The 21984-nt window shown below is 34.9% G+C and overlaps 3 protein-coding genes across 5 annotated transcripts in view; 1 reads left to right on the top strand and 2 right to left on the bottom strand.

Annotated features, from left to right (window-relative positions):
- Positions 1-13000, bottom strand: part of LOC106661651 (retinitis pigmentosa 1-like 1 protein) — a 29582-nt gene extending 16582 nt beyond the window's left edge. The window contains exon 1 of one of the 3 annotated variants that reach the window (XM_024229528.1): positions 12889-13000. In XM_024229528.1, coding sequence (XP_024085296.1) covers positions 12889-12949 — 61 coding nt within the window. In that variant the 5' untranslated portion in view covers positions 12950-13000. The remainder of the gene's footprint in view (positions 1-12888) is intronic. The other 2 variants (XM_014385191.2, XM_024229529.1) reach the window with 2 other exon arrangements.
- On the top strand, positions 9943-12827 carry LOC106661887 (probable DNA-directed RNA polymerases I and III subunit RPAC2). The gene is made up of 4 exons (XM_014385623.2): positions 9943-10113; positions 10234-10331; positions 10395-10551; positions 12727-12827. The coding sequence occupies exons 1-4, from the start codon at positions 10099-10101 to the stop codon at positions 12769-12771; spliced, it is 315 nt and encodes a 104-aa protein (XP_014241109.1). The 5' UTR covers positions 9943-10098; the 3' UTR covers positions 12772-12827.
- Positions 13001-14897: 1897 nt separating the features above from the next.
- LOC106661958 (tudor domain-containing protein 3) lies at positions 14898-21467 on the bottom strand. Its single transcript, XM_014385738.2, has 14 exons — positions 20928-21467; positions 18872-18956; positions 18185-18250; positions 17966-18126; positions 17706-17844; positions 17529-17639; positions 17073-17300; positions 16837-16993; positions 16569-16781; positions 16304-16510; positions 15818-16071; positions 15407-15517; positions 15283-15340; positions 14898-15225 (listed from the first exon to the last, which is right to left on the bottom strand). Exons 1-14 carry the CDS (start codon positions 20960-20962, stop codon positions 15098-15100), a joined length of 1953 nt encoding a protein of 650 aa, XP_014241224.1. The 5' UTR covers positions 20963-21467; the 3' UTR covers positions 14898-15097.
- Between the last annotated feature and the right edge of the window lie 517 nt (positions 21468-21984).

The raw sequence follows: 21984 nt of genomic DNA, 5'->3' as shown, positions 1-21984 counted from the left end.
TTGTTCTAGTTTCTCTTTGAAATTGTGCAATTGGCCAGCTTTCTTTTATCTTGCGAACGAAGCCCCAGATCTTTAATTGCGTGTCTCTACACTCTACTTTGCTATTGAAGTGTTAGGATAAGTAATTGATTTTAAATAAATAACGACAGCAATGTTAATCCCGATATCAATCCATAGAAACACAAGAATTGTAGACAAACACACAAACTACAAAAACGTATATTACAAATACAGTTGGTCTTGCTAAATCAAAGGGTCAGACAAAAAGTAAAAAAAAAAAACGAATGGCCCGAATTTTACACACATATATTTAGAAACATCCGAATTCAACCGGATATTGAATGCACATTTGAATTTTGTACCAATTGTTTAAGTATTTTTATTATAGTGTATAAAATGTGAGTGTCTTTGTTTGAATTGGTAGATGGTTGTACGGTAGTTTTAAAAATTAATGCATGCAGTTTTAGCAATGTAAATATGTTGTACATATTTTCAACTAGTACAATAAAAATATTTAGCTTTGAATTGAAAATAACGCACGTATTAATTGGAATATTAATTTTTATGGCTAACTGTTTCCGTAACTATGCTTTGAAAATATAACCAAACTAGATAATTTGACGTTTCCAATACAAAAACGTGTTCTTGATTAATAGAAGAAATATTTTAATTAATCGATATAATATTTATTTATACAAATGAACTAATTGCAATTTTCGTACATTAATGCAAAATATTTGGTTGCTGGGTAAAAAAATAATCTTTTAATATGTGGTTTATGTTTTATGTTTAATAATGATTGTTGCTAAATTATGCGAAATCAAGACGATTAATTAAAATGATTAGGTATTATCGATAATAATGACTTCTTAATGATAATATTCTTTTATGATAATAATTCATGAAATTCTTTTCATACAGGAGGAACGTCCAACGACCAGTTGGGTGTCGCCGTCGAAGGGTCAAAACAATTTACAATGCAAAATTATTAACAAATAAAATTTCAAAACTATGCCGGGATTCGAACCCAGAACCGCTACCGTGGCAAATACTTGTCGTACGTTCAAATAACTCGTCCACGTAGTAGTCCAAGTAGTTCTACTAGTCATTCAGTAGGGCTTAATGTCCAAGTAACTATTGAATGAAGGGTCAGATCCACTTTACATATTTTTTTTTATATTATGAACAATTAAAAAGCATTGACTATGCCTTCATTAAACCTAAAATTACTCAGAACCGATAGCTTGGTAAATTCTAGTCGTACCTTATATCGAATTGTTTCGTCAATTCATCAATATACACTCAAAGTCAACCCGACATAGAAATGGGCTTTTTTTCAAAAACATCGATACTCTGAGTGAGATATGACTTCTGCTGTTGGAAAGACAAAAAAAGGCGTATTACCTCCTCCGGCATTGCGGGGTCTTAAGTTCCTAGGCATCGATTAAATAAGCGACCGGATTAAAGAACGTCCTCAGTGTACCTGAGTGCAGCCAAAGATCTATTCTGTATAACGTCCTCTCCACAAACAGTGGGTCATCTGATTCCCACTCATCTGTGAAGAGAAAAGCCGCCGTTGTTCCAGTGCCCAATTATGTGCGAATAGTCGCCTATCTACTCGATGCCTCTCCATTACTGGAGAATCTGATGCAGGACGTCTAGAGACTAGGCTATTCTTTTGAAGCCTTCTGATGACTATTTTACAGTTCACCTTAACGTTACGGACCATTTGGAGTTGACTCCTATGAAGGAAGCGGTTAAATGACGGTCAGTAGCCATAGTATCGCGATCGACCACTACTTTCTCCTCAATCGAGACTTCCGGTGGCCAAAAACTTTGTAGGCAATCGTGGATGGTAGTCCACAGCAAACACAATCCCCGGTTCGAATCCAACGGCCGTGCATTCCAAACCCACATAATAACAAATATGTTGTGTTTCTAAACACCGGCACCTCGAGCATTTCAATAATCTCACCACATCACTTTCGTAAAAAACTTACTCAAATTTCAACTCAATCATCAAAGAAAAGGGTTTAAAAAACCAATTAACTCACTCGACAAGTTGGCTCTGTAAAAAATGAAATAGAACTGATTTTCATTATTTTTAATCTAAACAGTATAAAAGGATTAGTAATTCTCTATAACTGTAAACAAAAAGTTATTATTGTTGTGTTTACATTTTAAGTCAAATATTAATCTTTTTCGAAAAACGTCGGGGTGTTTTTGAAAAGAAAGGCCATTCATTATATGTCGGGTTCGAACCCGGTACGGTAATCTTACATTGATGAGTGCCGTGTCAACGCCTAAACCGTTGCGGTCTCCGACGCGCCCCAAAATTAATCTTTATACCTAGTTATTATGAAAAGTGAACAGGTAATGGACATGATAGTTATTTGGTTTGAAATGTACAGTTCCCAAAGTTTGTTTCTGTAAAAGGGTGCAGAGAAACGGGAGATGAGAAGTTTATATTTTTTGCCTAAATGCATGGGATCTTAGTTTTGCACTTTGGTTACGTTTTGAAGTAAGTACAGCATGTCTTTATTATTTAAAAATGTAAATAAATGGCATAAATTCTACAGTCTTAAATTCCAGGTTCCTTTAAACACGCTGGGATCCGTGAATCGGCTGTTCCAGGCGTCCAGGAGGCGGATTCAAGCACTGCAAACGGCACAGGGTCAAGTCGGTCAGCTTGGAGGCAATCTGCAGCCTGCTGCGGGTCAGCTCGGCGGCGTCTTCGGCGGCTCCAACTTCCAAGGGCTGCCAGGACTATTCGGAGGTGCTGGAGGCGGAGGGGCGAAGCCGATCAGACCCGTCCAAAGTGGTGGTTTCGGAGGATTCAAACCGCACAAACACCACCACCACCACCATCAGCATCACGGCCTCTTCTCTAACAAAGAAATCCTACAACTAGCAACTTGGATGATACTGCTATAAATCTTACCAACACTCGTGCTATTGAGGAATTTGGAAATACTTATTTACTTGACCTGTTATTTTTCAATTTATTTAACGAAATAACAGGTTAAATTTAAATTAGCATTGGATTCGGTCCAAAGGTACAATATTATTTCTGGTATAAAAATTTAAAAACTTCCTGTAGTACAAAATTTTTCAAATGTGAAAACTGATGAACTTCAATAATATTGAAACTAAGAAGCGCCTAAATAATTATAATATATATAATATGAGAAGACCTGAACTCCCTTTTTACTTTCAAATTTTCGATTTTACATTAATTTAAAGCAACTGAATAAAGGCATGCAGGTCAGGGGGTTGTCACGCTACACCCTTTAAGAATTATTGACTTATGTACTTTTGGTACGCCGGTGAGTCCATGAATTTGAGTTAGTAGTTCTTACACTGTGTTGTAAGTCCTAAAACACTTTCTCCAGAGGAAAAGAGCAGCATCACAATCTGATAGAAGATGTGCTGAGGTTTCCTCTGCACCCTTATCAAACCTACACGTGTTAATCGATGCCAATCCTTCAAATTTCCATTGTGTCTGCAGTGCCCTGTTAAGATCCTGAGTCACTTCCTCCTTCCTTCCATGCTTTCTTTTCTTGCCCTGTCTTCTTTTGATAATGCGGACCTCTATACTACCAAATGGCTCGGGTCCTATCCTCATCACGTTTACTGCATGTTGTATACTCTTGGGGTAAATTGCTGAGAATCCACTCACGCGTGTGAAACGACTCTTTTCCATTTAAAAGGCTTCTCACCATTTAATTCAAGCCGAGGAAACTTGTTGGCTTGTGACAATAAGCAGTTAAAGGAGTCTCTACATTAAATTTCCATTGTGCCTGCAGTGCCCTGTTAAGATCCTGACTCACTTCCTCATTACTTCGATGCTTTCTTTTCTAGCCCTGAATTTTTTAAAATAATATGCTTTTTGATAGTGCGGATCTCTGTACTACAAAATGGGTCGGGTTTTATCCTCATCTCGTTTACTGCTTGTTGTGTACTCTTGGGGTAAATTGAATAAGAAGCCACTCACGCGTGTGAAACGACTCTCTTCCACTTAAAAGGCTTCTCACCATTTAATTCAAGCCGAGGAAACTTGTTGGCTTGTGACACTAAGCAGTAAAAGGAGTCACTACATCAACTTTATCTAATTAGAAAATTGGCCTCTTTTTTTGGTAACCTTACGTTGGGAACGCTTTGAACAAATGTAATAAAAATGTGTACTTGTTTTTTTTTTCTTGATAATTTCCTACATTTGAATTTTGAAAGAATATTTTTTTAAAAAGTAATATTTCAATTTTTTGGTGTTTCAAATGTACAAAATATGTGCCGCTTATTGTAAAATAATATTAAAAACACACTAATTAACTATGTTAATTAGATCTGGAGATAAGTCTACTTTAGTGCAAAAAACGTATGTAATTTTCAAAACGCCTGAAAAATTAAAAATCGGCATTTAAACCCGTTTCTTTCTGTACAATATATTTTGTATAAGCCTTTTTCTTCTTATTTCTTTGAATTTATACCTGTTATACCTAGGTTTAATTGTGAACTTTATGTTCCTCATTTGTATCTTGTGTAGGCTTGCGAATATGTTTTACCCAAATTTTGTATAATTTTGCACGAGGGTCATTATTGTCACGTCAATTAAAATTTAAAAATTCCGTCGTAAAAGCCCACGCAAAATTTCTTCTGAACGAACAAAGTATGATAATAATTATTGCTGATAATTAATAATGATTGATTAATTAATCTGTTTTTATTACTTATTTAACTTCCTAAGAACTTATCACACACAAACACAAACAAAAAGCAAAGAATTTTTCATTAGTATTGTTTTATCTTGAAAACTATGTATACCTACGAAGATATTTTAACTACGAGATTATGTGTGATGTTTTGGAAAAAAAGCCCATTTGGAAATCTGGCCGCTGGATGTGCAAGTTTGTCAGTTAATAGGGCTGTTTATGCAAATGTTATGTTGTGTTACGAACCACAGTATGACCTAATCGGCAAATTGTCGAAAACCAAAAACAAAACAGAACTGTTTAAGTTGATACCAACAGTACATGTATTGATATAATTAGTACATTTCCTATGTTTCCATAATGTATTCATTGAATAGTTTCCAATTTCATGATTACTGTTCAGGATTAGTGTTTAGGATTAGGATTTAGGATTAGTGTTGTTCATCAGTTTATCAAAGAACTTGACAGAGATTCGCTCAACTTCATCTTTTATATAATCCAATTCCTTTCTGTCATAGAGGAGGCTAGTTCCTTGTGCGGCAGTTCGAAGAGGTAGACTAGATTAGATTGCATCAGGGCCGGCCTCTTTACCTGTGCACCGTGACCAGTATTGGTCAATTGTGCATCTCCATTTTTTAATCTAGAGCTCCTCGTTAAGTTTGAGGCTTTTTACCAAACCTCAAAACATTTTAAGGGCTCAGCCTATAGACCATCGCACCAATAAAGGACACGTTTGCTGTTTCTTCTTCTTCTTAGCAATATCTGCGCTCTTGCTTCTCCCACTCTGAGTCTATACATATGCTTCTGGAGTCTGTAGTGTCCAGTTAGCAGTCCAATTATTATTCTAGTCCTAGCGAGTTCTAGATTTAGTAGTTCGCCGTTAGTTTCTGAGATGGTCCTTTGATAAACTTTTTCGCATGCCTCTGTTCCGGGATACATTCCCATTGAGCAGAGGACTTATTATTAAGCCATTATCTAACGGATCCGCGTTTTTGGCAGTTTGGTAAACCTCAAACGGGTTTAGGGCCAATAGGTGTCTTCATTGAAGTTTCTTTGGCCAATTTATCGGCCTCTTCTTGCTCTGGCACCCAGACAAGGGTAATTTTGTTATTTTCCCCAATGTCTGGCAAGGCTCTGATGCAGTACCAAATGACTCTGGACTTTACCGTCGATGCGGCAATTCCCTTCAGAGCCCTCTGGCTGTCCGAGTAGACGGTATGCTAATAAGGATACTAGGAAGCGGGGTTTGTGCTCCCCAGGCACTGCAGCCTTCTGGCTTGTTGTACCTTCCTATTTCCTTAGTTCAGTGCAATAGACTCAATCCTTCTCCTTAGAAGTATAAGGTCATAGACTGTCGCTGCTGCAATTTGATTCCCTAAGTTTTTTCCATGTTAGGTTAAATCGCCATTAAGCAGTTGCTTCGCATTCGAAGATGATATAGGTGGCTGTTTCCTCCTCCTCATTACATAATCTGCAGATTGGATTAGCGTTGTACATGCCCATGGTAGATGTTTTCTCAAATGAGAGTGACCGGTTAGTAGTCATACCACTCATCTGAGTTTAGCCCTCTCCAATTGCAGCAGTGATTTTGCCAGTCTTGGTGAGGGTTGTTTCATCATAAGTTTACTGTGTCTAGCGCCGCTATTGTTTATTCACTCCTCCTTTTGTTTTGTTTGGATCCATTCTGCGATGGAGGATTCTATATTTGTTTTTGTTATCCCAAGTATAAGTTCGGGGCTATGTATAGTCTTGCAGATCCTCCTCTGACAGTCTGTCTGCTTTGAGTAGGTTATTTCTTCTTTTGATGATCCCTAGCCTTTTTATCTCCCTGGCCCAATGTTCAATAGCCACAGTTTCCACTTAAAAGACGGTGGCATATTGTCCAACGCTTATACGGAATCCGAAATCTAGTCCTTGGTTTATTTCCATAAATGCCAACTCCTGACCGATATTTGGTTTTGGAGTCATCTTTAAACCAAATATGGCCGGCATTAACTGGGATCCCTTTCTTCCAGTCTGCTCTACAAGGTATTTTGATTTAAAATCTTTTGCCAAAACTGAATTTAGGGGTCATGGCATCAGCAGGCATCTCCAAAGTTCTGTCCATTCGAAGAGGTGTTATGTCAAAACTTATTTTGTTTATCTTCGCCCGATTTATGTGAGACGTGAAGTTCCTAGCAGGGTAAGCATTCAAAAGAGCCGCCATTAACACAAGTTTGTGCAGAAGAAGAAGTTAATTTTTAATGTAATTCCTGAGTACATAATAATTAATAAAACGTTAAATAAGTTGTGAGTGTTATTATTATTTCATTTCTAACTATTTTTCCAGTGGCTTCTATCTAAAAATAAAAACTTCATCGTGGTTCAAGTGTTTCAACTTAAAAGTTGTAATTTTCTGATTCAATAAAACAATTAATAAAAAAGAAAAACTACATGGTTATAAAGTTTTATTGAGACGATTTGAGATAAAGTAAACTAACATATTGATCATAAATACCTGTATGATCAGAATTTCTTTCAATGTAATTGGCGTAATACATGTTATCTCTCCGTTAGTATTGCAAACAGATTGTAACTTTTATAGTATTTGGCAAATTAAGACATCTTTGATTTCTTCGACAGTTGGATTTTTTTTTAAATAGTTAAACTAAATACTGCATTATCGACGTTTAATATTGTTTTCGGATTTTCATGACTTTACTGCCTTTTAACTGTAACGCGTAAAAATAAGACAATATAAATGAAGTTATGGAGATAATTTTCATGTGAACTACTGAAAAGGAAACATGTTACGTGCGGTTTTTCACGCCAAGCAGGCATTTCCTTTCTGAACCGAATTAAAAATTGTAATTAGAAAAACTTTCTACACGGTAATCCGTGGCCAATTAGATAAATTGTGGGCCTGGCAGGCTGATTTACAATAATCTTTTTGAAAATCTTATATATTTAAGAAACGTTAACAGTGATTTCATAAAACTAATTAACAAAGAAATGCTGCATAAAGCAATGGGTGGAGAGACTATCTCAGAAATGTGCCAGTTGGCAAGTATTACATTTTGAATATCTTGCTAAAGCTAACTCTTTAAACAGGGAAGACAAAAATTACGAAAAATCTTGCTGAATCTTCAAGAGTTTACTCTGCTTTTTGGGAGGAATTTGAACACTGTGTGAACATAGGTGCCTGTTTGATGTAGGTACACATAGGTCTATATAGCTTTAGGTTTGGTTTATCTTTCCAATGTGCAAGTACCTAGGCTATTTTTGGCAGAGCCTGCAAGTATCTGTCTCATCTTTTCGTATTATTTGAAATATTTACTTCAATGCGCAATGGATGATCGAAGGACTTATAAATCAGCATGAGCAGAGTGTGCTCCCGGAGTTCCAGAATTCGAGTTCGCTAAACAAAAATTCGAATTTGTACATGAGTGGTTCTTCTTTCGTTCGCAAAGAAATATTTACACATACATTATGACGTCTGTGATACATGCAAAAAAGAATACATCTGCTAAGGGAAGGCTACTACCAGAAGAGAAAAAACTCTGATTTGATCGGTATTTCAGTGTATTTTACGAATTAAAATCCCAAAAACATACCAATGTTCATATCAAATCCATTCAATGTTTTTCCGTGAAGCTGAGAAATTAACTCCCAAAAGGCATCTAAAGATTTTTCGTGTGTGTTTGTCACCATTACTTAAAATCTTCTTATATTACCATTCCGTCACTATGTGTGCAAGTGCTTAAAAGTACCAGTTGTCCTTTACTGCCGAGGGCTTGTTGCATTGCCCTTGTGATGATGTAATAGGTTGAGCTTCAGTGCTTCAGTTGACTTTGCGTCTTATTTTCTAAGTTATTGGCTACCATACATGGACTTTATAGGCATCGTTCTAATGTACATCTAATAGGCCATTTTTGGATTCACCCCAAAGTTTTACTATGAAATCTACTCGCACCAGTGTACCTTGCTTTGGCATTTGGTATTATTTTGTAAGTATAGATATTCTTTCATGTTGTTAAAAAGTGATTTAGTTAAATTACAATTCTCCATGTTGTCTATGTGATGAACCTGTTATTTAGTCGTTGCCGATCAGTTTGATACTAGCTAACTTCGCCGGTTTAGTCTATCATCCAAGTTTCGTCATATCCCTAAATTGAAGATGATAGATCATAATTTATGAACAAATTGTGAGGTTTCCTGCTCCGGTATGTGAGGTGATATAAACCTACAGTTTGATAGTCAGCATAGTCTTCATTTCGCCATCTTCAGTGTTGAACTTGGATTCTCAGAAATCACCCAAGCTCTCACTGAAAATGGCGAAATACCGAAATGTGTCTGACAAAATTCATCGAGGGTAGTACCTACCGGTAATCTATGAAACTATAGATTGATGAACAGATCAAACCAACGAGGATAAACAAAAATGATCGATAACGACCAAATTACTTGATTTTCGTCTGCCAGTTTCTGGATATCTGTTTGCAGTGTGAGTGTTTTAACATAGACAGTATTTATAAGCATAAACTTTTAACTATCATAGACTTCAATTACACTACAAGAACTAATGTGTTAATAAAACTTATTTTTCCTGAAGTAAACACTTCCATGCATATAATGCAGCATTGAGATTTATATATCAAAACAAAATTGATATAAATTCCTTTCCTCTTATGATAAATTTAATTTTTTTAAACATTTATTAAAGAAGATAAATTTTTAAAAGAAATATATATTATTTAGTAGTAATATAATAAATATATTATTTAAAAAATTAGATAAAATGACAACAGTCAAATAAATTTAATGAACACTGCTACCACTAATTTGTACAAATACATTTTTGTAAATGTATAAAACTACTTGCGAGCTCACAACTCTTTCTCTCAAGCACAAGTTAAGCTTACTGATAGCATGCTATATATTTTACATTATTTTGTTCCAGATTATCATTTACTTTTTTTCTCAAATTAATGTATTCAATGTTCAGCAAATAAATTCATTTTTGCCTTGACTTTTGACAACTGGTAACAATTAAAAGCTATCAAAGTTATTAAAAGCTACACAACTGGGTTAACTGGCAGAAGTAATATTAAAAAAAGAACAATATATTATACAACTGATTTTATTGCATATATTTTACCATAGAGAAAAGATAAATTTGAGAAGTAGGTAACAAACCCGGAAATTGACGTCACTGGATGAGACTTCTGCACGTGGTTTTAAAAATCAGGGAGGTTTTTTCCTGCCAATTTATAATCTTATTGTAAACAAAATACAAACCCCTGTCGTCAGGAGTTCAGTGAAAAAGACAGTTTTAATAAAAACAAAATAAACAATTTGCACGATTTTATAAAGGTAATAACGAAAGACTATTGAACAAAAGGAAAAGACCATGAAGATTGCCGAAGTAAGTTTGTTTCTTTTTTAGATTTGTTCTTACGTTTAAAATAATTACTTGAGTACTTGACTCAGAAGTGTTCTTCAGTTTAAAAAAAGTATTAATTCTTACAACTTTACCAATACTTAGCTCGCTGGAGACGAGGGCACAGAAACGTCGAGGACGTTTGTCTTTTATGACGAGGGGCACACATTTGGCAACGTTCTTAGATGTGTAATCACATCATAGTGAGTAGGCATTTTTTTTTCAATCTCTTAAACAACAATTTTATGAAATTTTTCTCACATTAGTCCAGAAGTGACCTTCTGCGGTTATACCGTCCCTCACCCTGCGGAGATGAAGATGCACCTGCGGATCCAAACCAACGGCCCGAGGGCGATAGACATCTTACAGAAAGGGCTGCAAGATCTGGACAAAATGTGTGATCACACACTGGGCAAGTTTGATGTAAGTATAATTTTATATCATCGTAGTTGTGCTGTAATGCAATCATAGTGCAAAATATGAAAATTTGCTCTTTTAATCCAAAATTTAAGCCTTGCCCATAACCACATCTTAAATGATAAATTACTTGCACAAGTAAACTTAGTAAATCTCCACAAATTTCAAAATCGAACAAACACTAAGCTGGAACTGTTTACTAATGAGTTGTTTTATAGAAAACCCACGAGTAAAAAATTCCCATATATTCCTTAACAGAGTTTCGTCACTCTTCACACTCAAAATACTTTGGAGTATTTCATTTTCTTTAGTTTCCACCACCAAGAAAGAAATGGGACTAAAAACAGTGACTTAAAATTTTTTGGTTCTTTAACCCTGTGGTGGACATGTAGTGGAACTGCAAACCGCAATTTCTTTTGTTATTGTATTTTTACTTAATTTTTTTCCAATTTCATCAAAAGTAGTTAGTATTCAATCTATATGTTTTTAAGGCTGGGGAGCAATACGTAATATTTTTTACTTTCCTTTACCGTCACTCCAAAGCCTCTAAATAGAAGGTGGCCTCTAATTTTTTCTTCCTGTTCCTCACTGAAGATAGCACAATGCCAAAACGCATTTGATTAACACAAAAACCTGTGACTGGAGAAAGCCCCATTTAAGTGACCCTGAGGCGGTTCAACATTTTTTAGAATGATCTTTGCTGAATTATGACAAGGGGTTGTTTATAAAAAATAAGTTATAAATGCTCATGTTATTTTTAAAAGCAATAACCCTTCAAATAGATAATAGAATAGAATCTTCAAATAGAATAAGAAGAGAAATTTTAAATAATTTGGCGTATAGTTTGCTTAAAAATCAGTTACAGGAGAGGGCCAATTTAAAATATTTAATGAAAAAATGTGTCTGTTTCTTTCAAGATACTATTGTAATGCTTCCCAAAATGGAAGACCTAATTAAAATCATACTTTTAGGTTATGTCAAAAATTCCGAAGTTATAAAAATAACAAAATAAACATGACATAAAAGAAGACTTTGCAGTTGCCTTGCACAACCAACCGTCGATAATTAAATCAATAGAAAATTGTTAATTACCAAATCGACTAAAAAGAAACATCAGGACACTTGCTACATGACTGAAGCTTTACCAAATTTAAGTACTTGCAATGCCAATTACTAATTCGTGAAATAGCATCTAGTAAAGTGTTCCATTTACAAAAGTGTGATTCTATGCCATCCAGATTTTTTTTTTCTTTTTTTGCGTTATGAACTATGCATATTAGCCATGTGACAATTCGTATATGTGTGTTCAAATTTAGGGGGGGTTATTGTGAAAAAGGGCCAGAGGCGACGGTGGGAATCGAACCCACGGCCGCGGCGTGAGAGTCTCTCGTCCAGGAGAATTCATTGAAAAACTTTTTTTTAAATATCAAAAATGAGCCACTGGGTAACTGTGTGCTCCAGACTGAGGCCTATGCAACAGGGGCACTATAAAAATTTTCTAGAAAAAATATTATTTTTATTTTTATATTTATATAAAAACCTAAAACTTAACCCTCCTTTATAAAACCCTAAAAACTAAGACCCTGGTGGCCATCCAATCTCAATATGGATGTTAATGAGACAGCTGCAATTGTGGATTTTATATAATATTTCCCAAAAAAAAGTATTCACGTGTGTATTTACTTTTTTTTCATATTTTCTTCTCAACCAGCTTTGCATAAAAATTGGAAATAATAAACAGAAAGTGTAACCATAACTAATATAAGTATAATTAATTAAATAATTTCTACATTTTTGTTATTAATCGCTTTTCAAAAGACAAGTTTTTCAATTTCACAAATCAGGAGTTTTGAATATTTATTAAATACAAGTGCAGACAAAATAAGAAATTTGGATAAATCACTTTTTCTGAATTGGAAATGAATTGCTATTATTGTCATAAAGTTCTCTCTGAGGACTTTTCACCAAACACTGTGGAAAAATTCTGATATATTAAGGGCGCTGGAAATTTAAAAAGTTTGGGAACCGCTGGGTTAACATTTAAGTTTTGAAAGATATTTTTTACTGTAGTATAATAACCTGCAATGTTTCACATTTGTACTATTTTCTTTTTAAAAAAAAGTGTAGAATTTAAAAATATAGATATTACATTAATGTTTGTTTGTTTTTTGTTTTTTTCAGTCGGCAATGGCAGTGTATAATGTTAACAAAATGTCTATAAATTAAAATATATTCTATGTTTTAAATTTTATTTGTCAATAAGTGTATGTTCAAATGTACAAATTAAATTGTTTTTTCTTTTAAGTTTTTTTTTTTTCAATATAAGCAATAAAATCCACTCACCCTCATCAGGGCCTACAGCCAAAGTCGAGTTCGCACTTTCTACATCATCCACTATCGACATTGTCCATCAAGTAGCCAACAGTGATTACTCGTCAAAATGGACGAGGGGTGGCTGGCACCCGTCTTTATAGGAGAGACTAGATATTGCAGAAGAATTCTTCTTAGGCCAATAAAGATAAACGGCAATAAAAGAAGTTAAACACTGTAAACTGACCCAGGTCATAATCGATTGGGCAATTGCAAGAGACAGGATGAAACCTCATTCACTCAGGCTCGATGCGGTCACGAGGAGAGAAATCTTCAGATTTAATTACTTTTTTTCATATTAAATATTGATTGTCTTACCCACCCTTAATAATTGTTATAACTAAGTGGTCATATTGATATCATGATTGAATATAAATATATTGTACTAGTAATAATTAAGCACTCTAAACCTCAAAGTTAGTAACTCAGCAATTGGTAAATGATCATTGTTTTCAAAATGTCAATTATTATTTATAAATTCTAGCAGTGCCATTATACACAATAAGAAAGCTATAGCTTATTATATTCGGATTTTCACCCCAATGTGCTGACATTAGTGTCTACATCAAGTTCACTCATCCCATTATGTGGCTGGGTTGCCAGATGCCCAGATCATCGCTTCAACGGGCTATCGACAGCTAGGTCATTTCAGTTTCAAACCCATCCAAACTATAATCTATCCTAACTTAAATTAGATGCCAGTTGCACAAATAAATACATTCATGCTTATAAATACATTTATGCATTGCCCCATTCTGATTAGTCGGTGGAGTACTTGATATACCTCCATCGACCTATACACAGTACTGATAATCTAACCTAAATTAGGGTCAATGAGGTACTTCTATAAATATTCTGCCATCAACCCTAAACACACTGCTAGAGGGGCAATAGTGACACTATATTTCACCATCACCACTCACACTAATAAATACATGCATTCAAACAAAACACAGTTTCACTATATGCAATAAAAAAAATGATGGCGGTGCTCGAGAACCATTTGTAAATCTGGCAGTATGCCTACACACACTCTGTATGGAGCCGACATGACACGCCTTTTAAGTGGGGCACATCATGCAACCTTTCTCTACATAAGGAGCACCTGCGCGGGCTTTGGTACAAAAGCACCATGTCAACCACATATGGCCAATTGGGTGATTACGATCCCTCATCTACGATTCAAGATTCTCTGAGGGCCACATACCTGTCATACTCGACTCACAGACGTCCCTGACCACTGACGCTGCCATCTATCTTTTATCGTTTTTCACTGCAATGGTCTGGTCTGGAGGGTGGGACAACCTGCCTTTCGCTGTCTTGACCACACGTTCATTACCCTCCAAGACAACAAGTCCAAAAACTCTGACAACCACCATTTTTCTGAGGCACTTCAACTCAGCATATTTTCTAAAAAGAGCATCAGTCCACAGAGGTTAAGGAAAAGGTGAAAACAGATTGAAATCTTTATTGTACATTTTATTCAATGAAATTGTACATTACTCATTACTATTTCTTAACCTTCTTCTTCATTCTTGGACCGACTGAACAGATGACTTATGGCCCAATCAACAAATGTTCCTGTAAGGAACAAAAGAAGTGTCTCCCCTATTCGTATTCTAGTTCATTACAATTTTAACATCTTGGAACAATTTTTTAAATTATTATTTCTTTCATAACAGATTACAAAATATGCATTTACAAAATTAATACATACTCAACTACTAGGAAGGGAAACTTTATAAACCTTATTAATTGCTTTTAATTATTGTTTTTAGTCAAGACCCTCTTCATTTAAATCAGCTCATAAACTACAAAATTAATTATTAGTACTTTCAAAAAAATGTACAAAGAGGTTGACAAGAAAATATAACAAAACTTAAAAAATATAAATTATTAATAATTAATTTTAAATTAAAAAAATACAATCAATTAAAATATAAATCAAATCAATTTCAAAACATTTGACACATACTTATAAATAATATTCACCACCAGAGGTAATTTATTGTACAAGATGAAAAGAAAAAAAAGAAATTAGTTCAATTTTGTCTTTAGTCCTAGGAGACGAAAGGTACTGGTTATTTATTATATTCACAAAATACTACCGAGATAAGCATGAGTGGCACCTCACGGGCCCATTGTCCAAATCGGAGGGCAATGTTGAGATGCTCAGGGAAGGCTATTTGGCACTTCTCCCAGGCGGCGGCATGTACATCGACTGCGAGTAGCGCTGGTTCTTCCTTGGTCCCATGCTTTCTCCCGACTTGACGTACGAGCCTCGTCCTCCCCTCCTGAACTCCATCAACCCTGGTGGGAAAAACAAATTGTCAAAACTTTTCTCTTGGACAGTCCCTCTCGCCTCACCGTTGTTGAAGTTGACATTTCTGTCTTCAGACATGCCAGGGTGGTTCGAAGCATTTTCCTAAATAATAGAAATATAATATTAAACTCTATTTGAAAAAGGAAAAATCCTATTTTGAATTAATACCGCAGGCAAAGGGTAACAGTCGTCTTGGAGAACTTCCTCAAAGTTGCCGTAATCAAGGAACCGAACTACACACGTCTTTTTAGATATTGCTGTCACTTCCGCTTTATAAAACTATAAAATAAAATCAATATTAAAAACCAGCTTATATATGTTTTTTAATTTCTCCTTTATTGTTCTGAACTGTTCCACTAGTTTTTATTTCTTGAAAATTTTCAGGCCAGCACATGGCCTCGCCCTAGTCATCTGCCATGTGGGATAATTTAACATTACTCCTATTCGAGTTCGAGAGAATGGGCCATTTGCTGGACTGAAAGCTTTCAAGAAATAAAAATTGGCGGAACAGTTCAGAAAAATAAAGGAGTAGTTATTATGCACGATGCTTTTACGTGGTACATATAATTTTTTACATACCTCATTGTCCTCCCAATATTTGGCAAGACACTTGTCACCCTTCTGCCAGCGGTATTTGTCTGGCTTGCTGACAGTGCCATTAGGAGTGTTGATACGATTGTTGTAACTAGACGAGAGACTGTTCATCGGAACCATTGACATCAGAGAATTGTTGTCCTTGTATGGGAACTCGGGAATGTCCGGCATCCCTGCCGGTTTATACGAATTCTGATTTCTATATTCCCCATTGCTACTACCGCTAGGTTGATTGTAATCTAAACAAATATAACAATAGGATTTCCTAACAATCTTTTTTTCCAAACTTTTCTTGTTAAGTTAACAATTTATTGCACTTGTATATATTTTTTAAATACAAAAATGAAGTTAACAATATACAAGATAATCTCTTCTTAATAGTAAGAAGTTTTGGTAAATATATTACATATTACTTATAAATATTTTATAACTAAAATGATTCAATAGTTATTGACTGATAAATGTACTCACTCATATTATCGACTTTAAAATAATTCCTATGGCCGTTGTATTGCTGAGTATTTTGTGAACTATTGCTTTTAGGTGAGAAATAGTTGTCGCCACTATTTCTGAAGTTGGTCACCGAGCCGACTTCGTTTCTGCTGACAAAATGATCAAAGTGGTCAGACATCTCCACTTTATTTTTGTTTTGATTTTGAAACCTCGGAGGCTTTTGATCTGAAATGGAAAGGAAAATATTATGCCCTGCTTCCCTTTTAGAAAAATTGACTCTTACTTTGATTAGGCCCTTGCCAACGATTGCTCTCTCTTGGTCTGCGATCACTGGCACCGCTGTTTGAGTGGGTGCTCCTGTGTCCGCCGCTAGACCTGCCTTTATCGTGGTTAAAGTTCCTTTGTCCATGGCTACTCTGTTCGAACTTTTCCCACTCCCTCTGCTTCTCTTTTTCTTTTTCTTTCTCTTTTTCTTTTTCCTCCTCTTTTTCTAGAGCTAATTAAATAGAATTAGATGTTTGAAAGAGAATATAAACAAAAATCATTCTTACTGTGGCCTGGCAAGGAGTCTTTGACGTACTGATAGAGTAGAATGGTCGATGTCGGTTTCTGACTCTGGACCTGATCATTGTCAGCCTTTCTTTTACCTTTACCACCACCCTCTTTTTCAGTTTTTTCCTTATCATCTCCTCCTTTTCCCGTTTTTCTCTGAAATTTTTTAATATAAATGGTATAATAGGTGAATAATCAATGTACAAAAGATTTTTTTTTTTTTTTTAAGGCCTACCTGAAGATTTTTTAAAGCGCGGTCAAAACTTTTGTTTTGTTTGAGAGCAGTTTGTGCTTCCTGGAGTGTAAAACCTTTTTCCATTAAAGCCTGGATATTTTTGTCAACAATTGGTTTGTTTCCACCCCCGAATACCTTTGGACCTGTTTTCACCTCTGCAATTGCATCCCTCCTCTGTGCCTCAAACTCGCCATTGTTCTTGTTCTCTTTATCTTTATCGTCAACAATCTAATTCAAAATTTATACTTAATAATGTACTGTTGGCTTACTTTTTTTTAAGGCAAATTTTAAAATGAGATTTAAGGTGTGCAGTGCATTAAATTAAATCTCTTATGATTAAATCTCAAAATGGATTTTTTTATTTTGAATTACTACATTAAAATTAAACTGAGCAATGAATTGAAAAAAAAAATACTGTTAATGCATGGACTAATTAAAATTTAAGGTGAGTCTTACTTTGAGATTCCTCTCTGAAAGATCATTTTGGACCATTTTTTCTCCGAAAGGGATCCATGGCGGAGGACCATCTAGAGCACCCACTCTGCGTCTTGTTTGGTGTGTAAAGCTCTAGAACCATCAAGGAACTTGGTTTTAAACAAAATATCTATTTTAAAAATCGACCATTTTTATTACCTGGTTTAACCATTTTTCGACTAGCTTCGAAACGTTGCCTCCAAGAAACTCGACGTTTGAAGGATAAAGAAGAAGAAGGCCATTTCTGATAGCGATTTCACCCTTAAGCCTCAGCTTCGTACCAGGCGGTGTGTTCAAGCTGAAATTTGACAAAACCAAACAAACTCTTAATGAGACAACTGGGGAAGAAAGAACTGAAAAACACCAAAAAATAAAATTTTAAAACTGTAAAACAAAAAGTATAATTTAAAACAGTTTACCTGACTTGGGACAATTGCTTCATTTCCACTGCAGGCACGGCATGAGTGCCGTCTGTCAAAGACAGCTTGAACATACGAGGTGCATGTTGCGAAGTCTGATTCGACTTGGGAGCAGAAATATTCCTTATTTTTTTGATCTGAACTACTATATCCCCTTGGATCTTAAGAAACAAAATGCATTAGTCGCAAATCGTACTATCAAGCAATGGATACACTTACATTTTCACATTTTCCTTTCACGAGATCAGAAGGAAAGCTACATCCTCCTAGCTCACATATATCAATCTAAAAATCATTTCAAAAAATAAATAATAAATAAAAAAAATATAAATTACATTACAAAAATTAAACATAAAAAACACAGAACTTATAACTATTTAAAAAAATATATATTATAATAATTAAAAATTGATTAACACCAATTTATCCAAATGTAGATTTCAACTATTATCCTTCTACTTTCATTAATTTCGATAAACACCAAAGTGATAAGATATAAATAAAAACATTAAAAAAATATGTCGCCTCTAATTTCATAAAATTATTCTCAATTAAAACAATTTTCAAACTTGATATCTTTTAATTATTAAAGAAAAATAAAATCAATAAACAATAACATTAGGAAAACGTAAAACAAGTTTATTCTTCAATATTTTTCAGCTTTATTTATTCCAAAGCATTAGGTTTCTTTCAGGTACAATAACTTTATTTCTTTCTGCTGAATTTGTACTAAAAGTAATAGTTACATTTCACTAAATGCCAAAGAACATGAGAATTAAATTATTATTTAGAGTTTAAAATGCCATTAAAAATCTTGAGTAAATTATTTTATCAAACGATCAATTAATAATGATATTTAAAACTTATATACATAATGTTATTAATATTTATGTATATAATACTTACGTCCAATGCTTTTTTCAGAATGGCATTTTTATCAGTGAGTTTTCCTTCTTCTGTCAAAAGTTGATAACCCTCAGGTGAAAGTATCCTGGATGAATTATAAATACATTTATTTAATAACACAGTTTTTCCAATTATAAACTTAAAAATCTAAACTATATATTTATGATTACTTACAACAAAGAAGTTAAAATTATTTTCCACCCAATTAATAAAAACTATTGCAAGTTAAACTTAAATTATAGTTATTGCTAAATTTAATTAAATGGAAAATGGCAAAACCTATAATTATGTCCATTTTAAAAATGTTTTGAGATGATGGTTGATTGATTTATAAAAGCTAAACGCAAAGCTCGTTAACAGGTTGAAGGAGTTACAAGCATGTCTCTCGACATGAATTGTACAATTTGCATGCTTAAAAAGCAAATTCAGTTGTTACTGCTAAGCTTTCGACCTATTTTAAGATCATCATCAGGTTAAAACAATCATAAATATTTACATATTTAAGTGTTTTTACAGTAGTTTTCAATATTGTTACAATCCTTGGCTAATGTTAGGACTGAGTCAGTCTTCAAGGAAAAATGACATCGCTTGTAAAAAACTTAAATATGTCAACCTAAACATATTTAATATTGTTTTGCCCTGATGATGACCTTAAAATGGGTCGAAAGCTTGGTGGTTACAACTGAATTTGCTTTTTTCTTCAAGACCATACCTTGATCCAGTTGTTCCTATGTGAAAAAAGTGGTCAATGCTTCTAATACTGAAAAGAGAATGAGAATAAGATGTTATGTATTCACGGTCCTGTTAAATGTATGCGAAAGCTGGATGTTTGATTTAAGTACCAAGATGAAGCTCGAGGCCTTTGATGTGTATTTACTCAGCATACTGTAGCTCCATAAGGATACAAATGAAGAAGTGCTTCACAGAATGAGCAAGTCCTGGTAACTTCTGCTCATGATAAAATAAATAAAAGCGCAGTACTTGAGACATGTGGAGGATAATAACGAATGCAAAATACTGTGGAAGCATTCCATTAGGAGGCGGAATGATCTGGGGCAATAGTTGGTCGTTTTCAGGGCAGCGACCAACAAGGAAGAGCTAGATGCTTGGATTGCCAACCTTTAAGAGGAGAAGACGAATTAAGAAGAAAGAAAGTTTCAACATTACTGTTGTCTGTTTGTACAACAGTACACACTAAGCAAATCTCGGCTAATGAAAGACAACGAATCAGGTTGAATGTTGGTCACCAACACATTGGCCATCCTTGGCTTATCCTCATCAAACCTAGCAGTTGAGGCCAAGAGATTTGGCCATGTGGAACCCCTTTTGATGTTACTGCTAAAAGTCCGAACCCGACCACGGCCAAATGCTGGCTTTGATTCGCCTCCTGTACACACGAAGCAAATCTCAGCCAATGAAAGACAACAGAATTGGGTCAAATGTTGGTCGCCAACACATTTGCCATCCTTAGCTCATCTTCATCAAACCAAGGGGTTGAGGCCAAAGGTTGGCCATGTGCAATCATAGTCAAAATCAACCCTTTTGATATTACTGCCAGAAGCCCGCACCCCGACCAAGGCAAATGGTTTCATTGGCTCATTCACCTCCCATATTCACTAAGCAAACCACAGCCAATAAAGCAGTTGGCTGTCTTTCATTGGCCAAGATTTGTTTAGTGTGTACACCTCCTTAATACATTGGATAACAACCTTGATTTTGGGTTTTATTATAGGAGAACATCTTAAAATGGTCAAGTACCGTTTAAAAATGTGATTTGGATAAATGTTCATTAAAATAATGAAGCATACAGTTGTCACTAATAATTTTCTATAAAAGATAAAGCAACGTCGCATTTAAAAAAATCAATCGTCTGGAAGGTCGTTCTGGAGCGCGGACTAAGCAAGACCGTACTGCAAATGAACCAATAGTCACAACTGCAGAAAATGACGTTGACAATAATAAACATGCAATAAATGAAAAAGGAGTAGGCGGAAAACGGGCGGACGTGAGGAAAAAAGATCCTTGGAAGAAGTGTACGCTGTTGAAATTCGCTTACCATCCTTCTTCCTTGAGCTGTTCTACTATGTCCATCTTCGGGCAGACCTCTGTCCAAGGGAGTTGGATCCCGACCGGGCTGCGACTTGGCTGCTGTCCGAAAACGAAGAATCCTCGTTGAAATCGTTGGAAATCCTCATCCGTCCGCGAAACGGTCTCAAACAGGAAAAACGTCCGTCGACGGTCAAACTGTCAGGAGAATGAGCAGAACCGATTCTACAGTCTAGTGCCTGTCTGATATCAGAATTCAGCACGGGATCACCGATCGGAAGACGGGTCCAGGACAGTGTTTACGAACCGACATTGACATTTTCCCCCATTACAATCGAAATTCCCCTTTTTTTCACTCAATAATAAAATCTTTAGTTTACCCTCATTTAATTTTTCTACACGAATTCAACAAATATAAACCATCTGTATTGTACTCGCAACTTGTACATTGTATGGCATCACTTTCAATTTGCTGTAAGCTTCAAGTGCAAAGAAGCTTCTACAATGGCCACTGGTATCCTTAAGAATACTTCATACGACTACATTATTAATTAATTAAAATCTTTCCTTACAGATGATCTTTTACAAGCATGTTAATTTTTATATTTTATCATTAATTTCTAAGCATTTCTGTTTCCTCCATTGCCTTTATTCATATGCATAATTTAAAAGATCTTCACTTTCTTTATATGATGTTACTGAAAAATAAAAAACATGTCACACTTCAATTTATTTCGTAGTGCCAACTTTGTGATTTAGACTCACATGATTAATCTTACAAAAAAAGGTCTCCACTTTTAGTGACTTTTTACATCTGGAGTCCCACAGGGGTCACATTTAGGCCCTTTATTATTTTTAATCTTTAAGTCTGTTTCTGCTGTCTTTATTATACGCTGATAATCTTAAAATTGTCCACTCTATAAAATCAACACAAGACTTCTCTAGCAGCAATCGGTTCATAAATTTAGTTTCTGGTGTCATATTAATCATTTACATTTAAGTGTAGCTAAACGCTCATAAATTTCATTTGATCGTTCTTCCTCTTTCCAGATTTTTTTCAGATGCTT

Source organism: Cimex lectularius, unplaced genomic scaffold, assembly GCF_000648675.2.
Source record: "Cimex lectularius strain Harlan isolate CLEC.00 unplaced genomic scaffold, Clec_2.1 scaffold421, whole genome shotgun sequence".
Taxonomy (NCBI): domain Eukaryota; kingdom Metazoa; phylum Arthropoda; class Insecta; order Hemiptera; family Cimicidae; genus Cimex; species Cimex lectularius.
The sequence above is the reverse complement of the archived record's forward strand: the minus strand, read 5'-3'. Positions and strand labels throughout refer to the sequence as shown.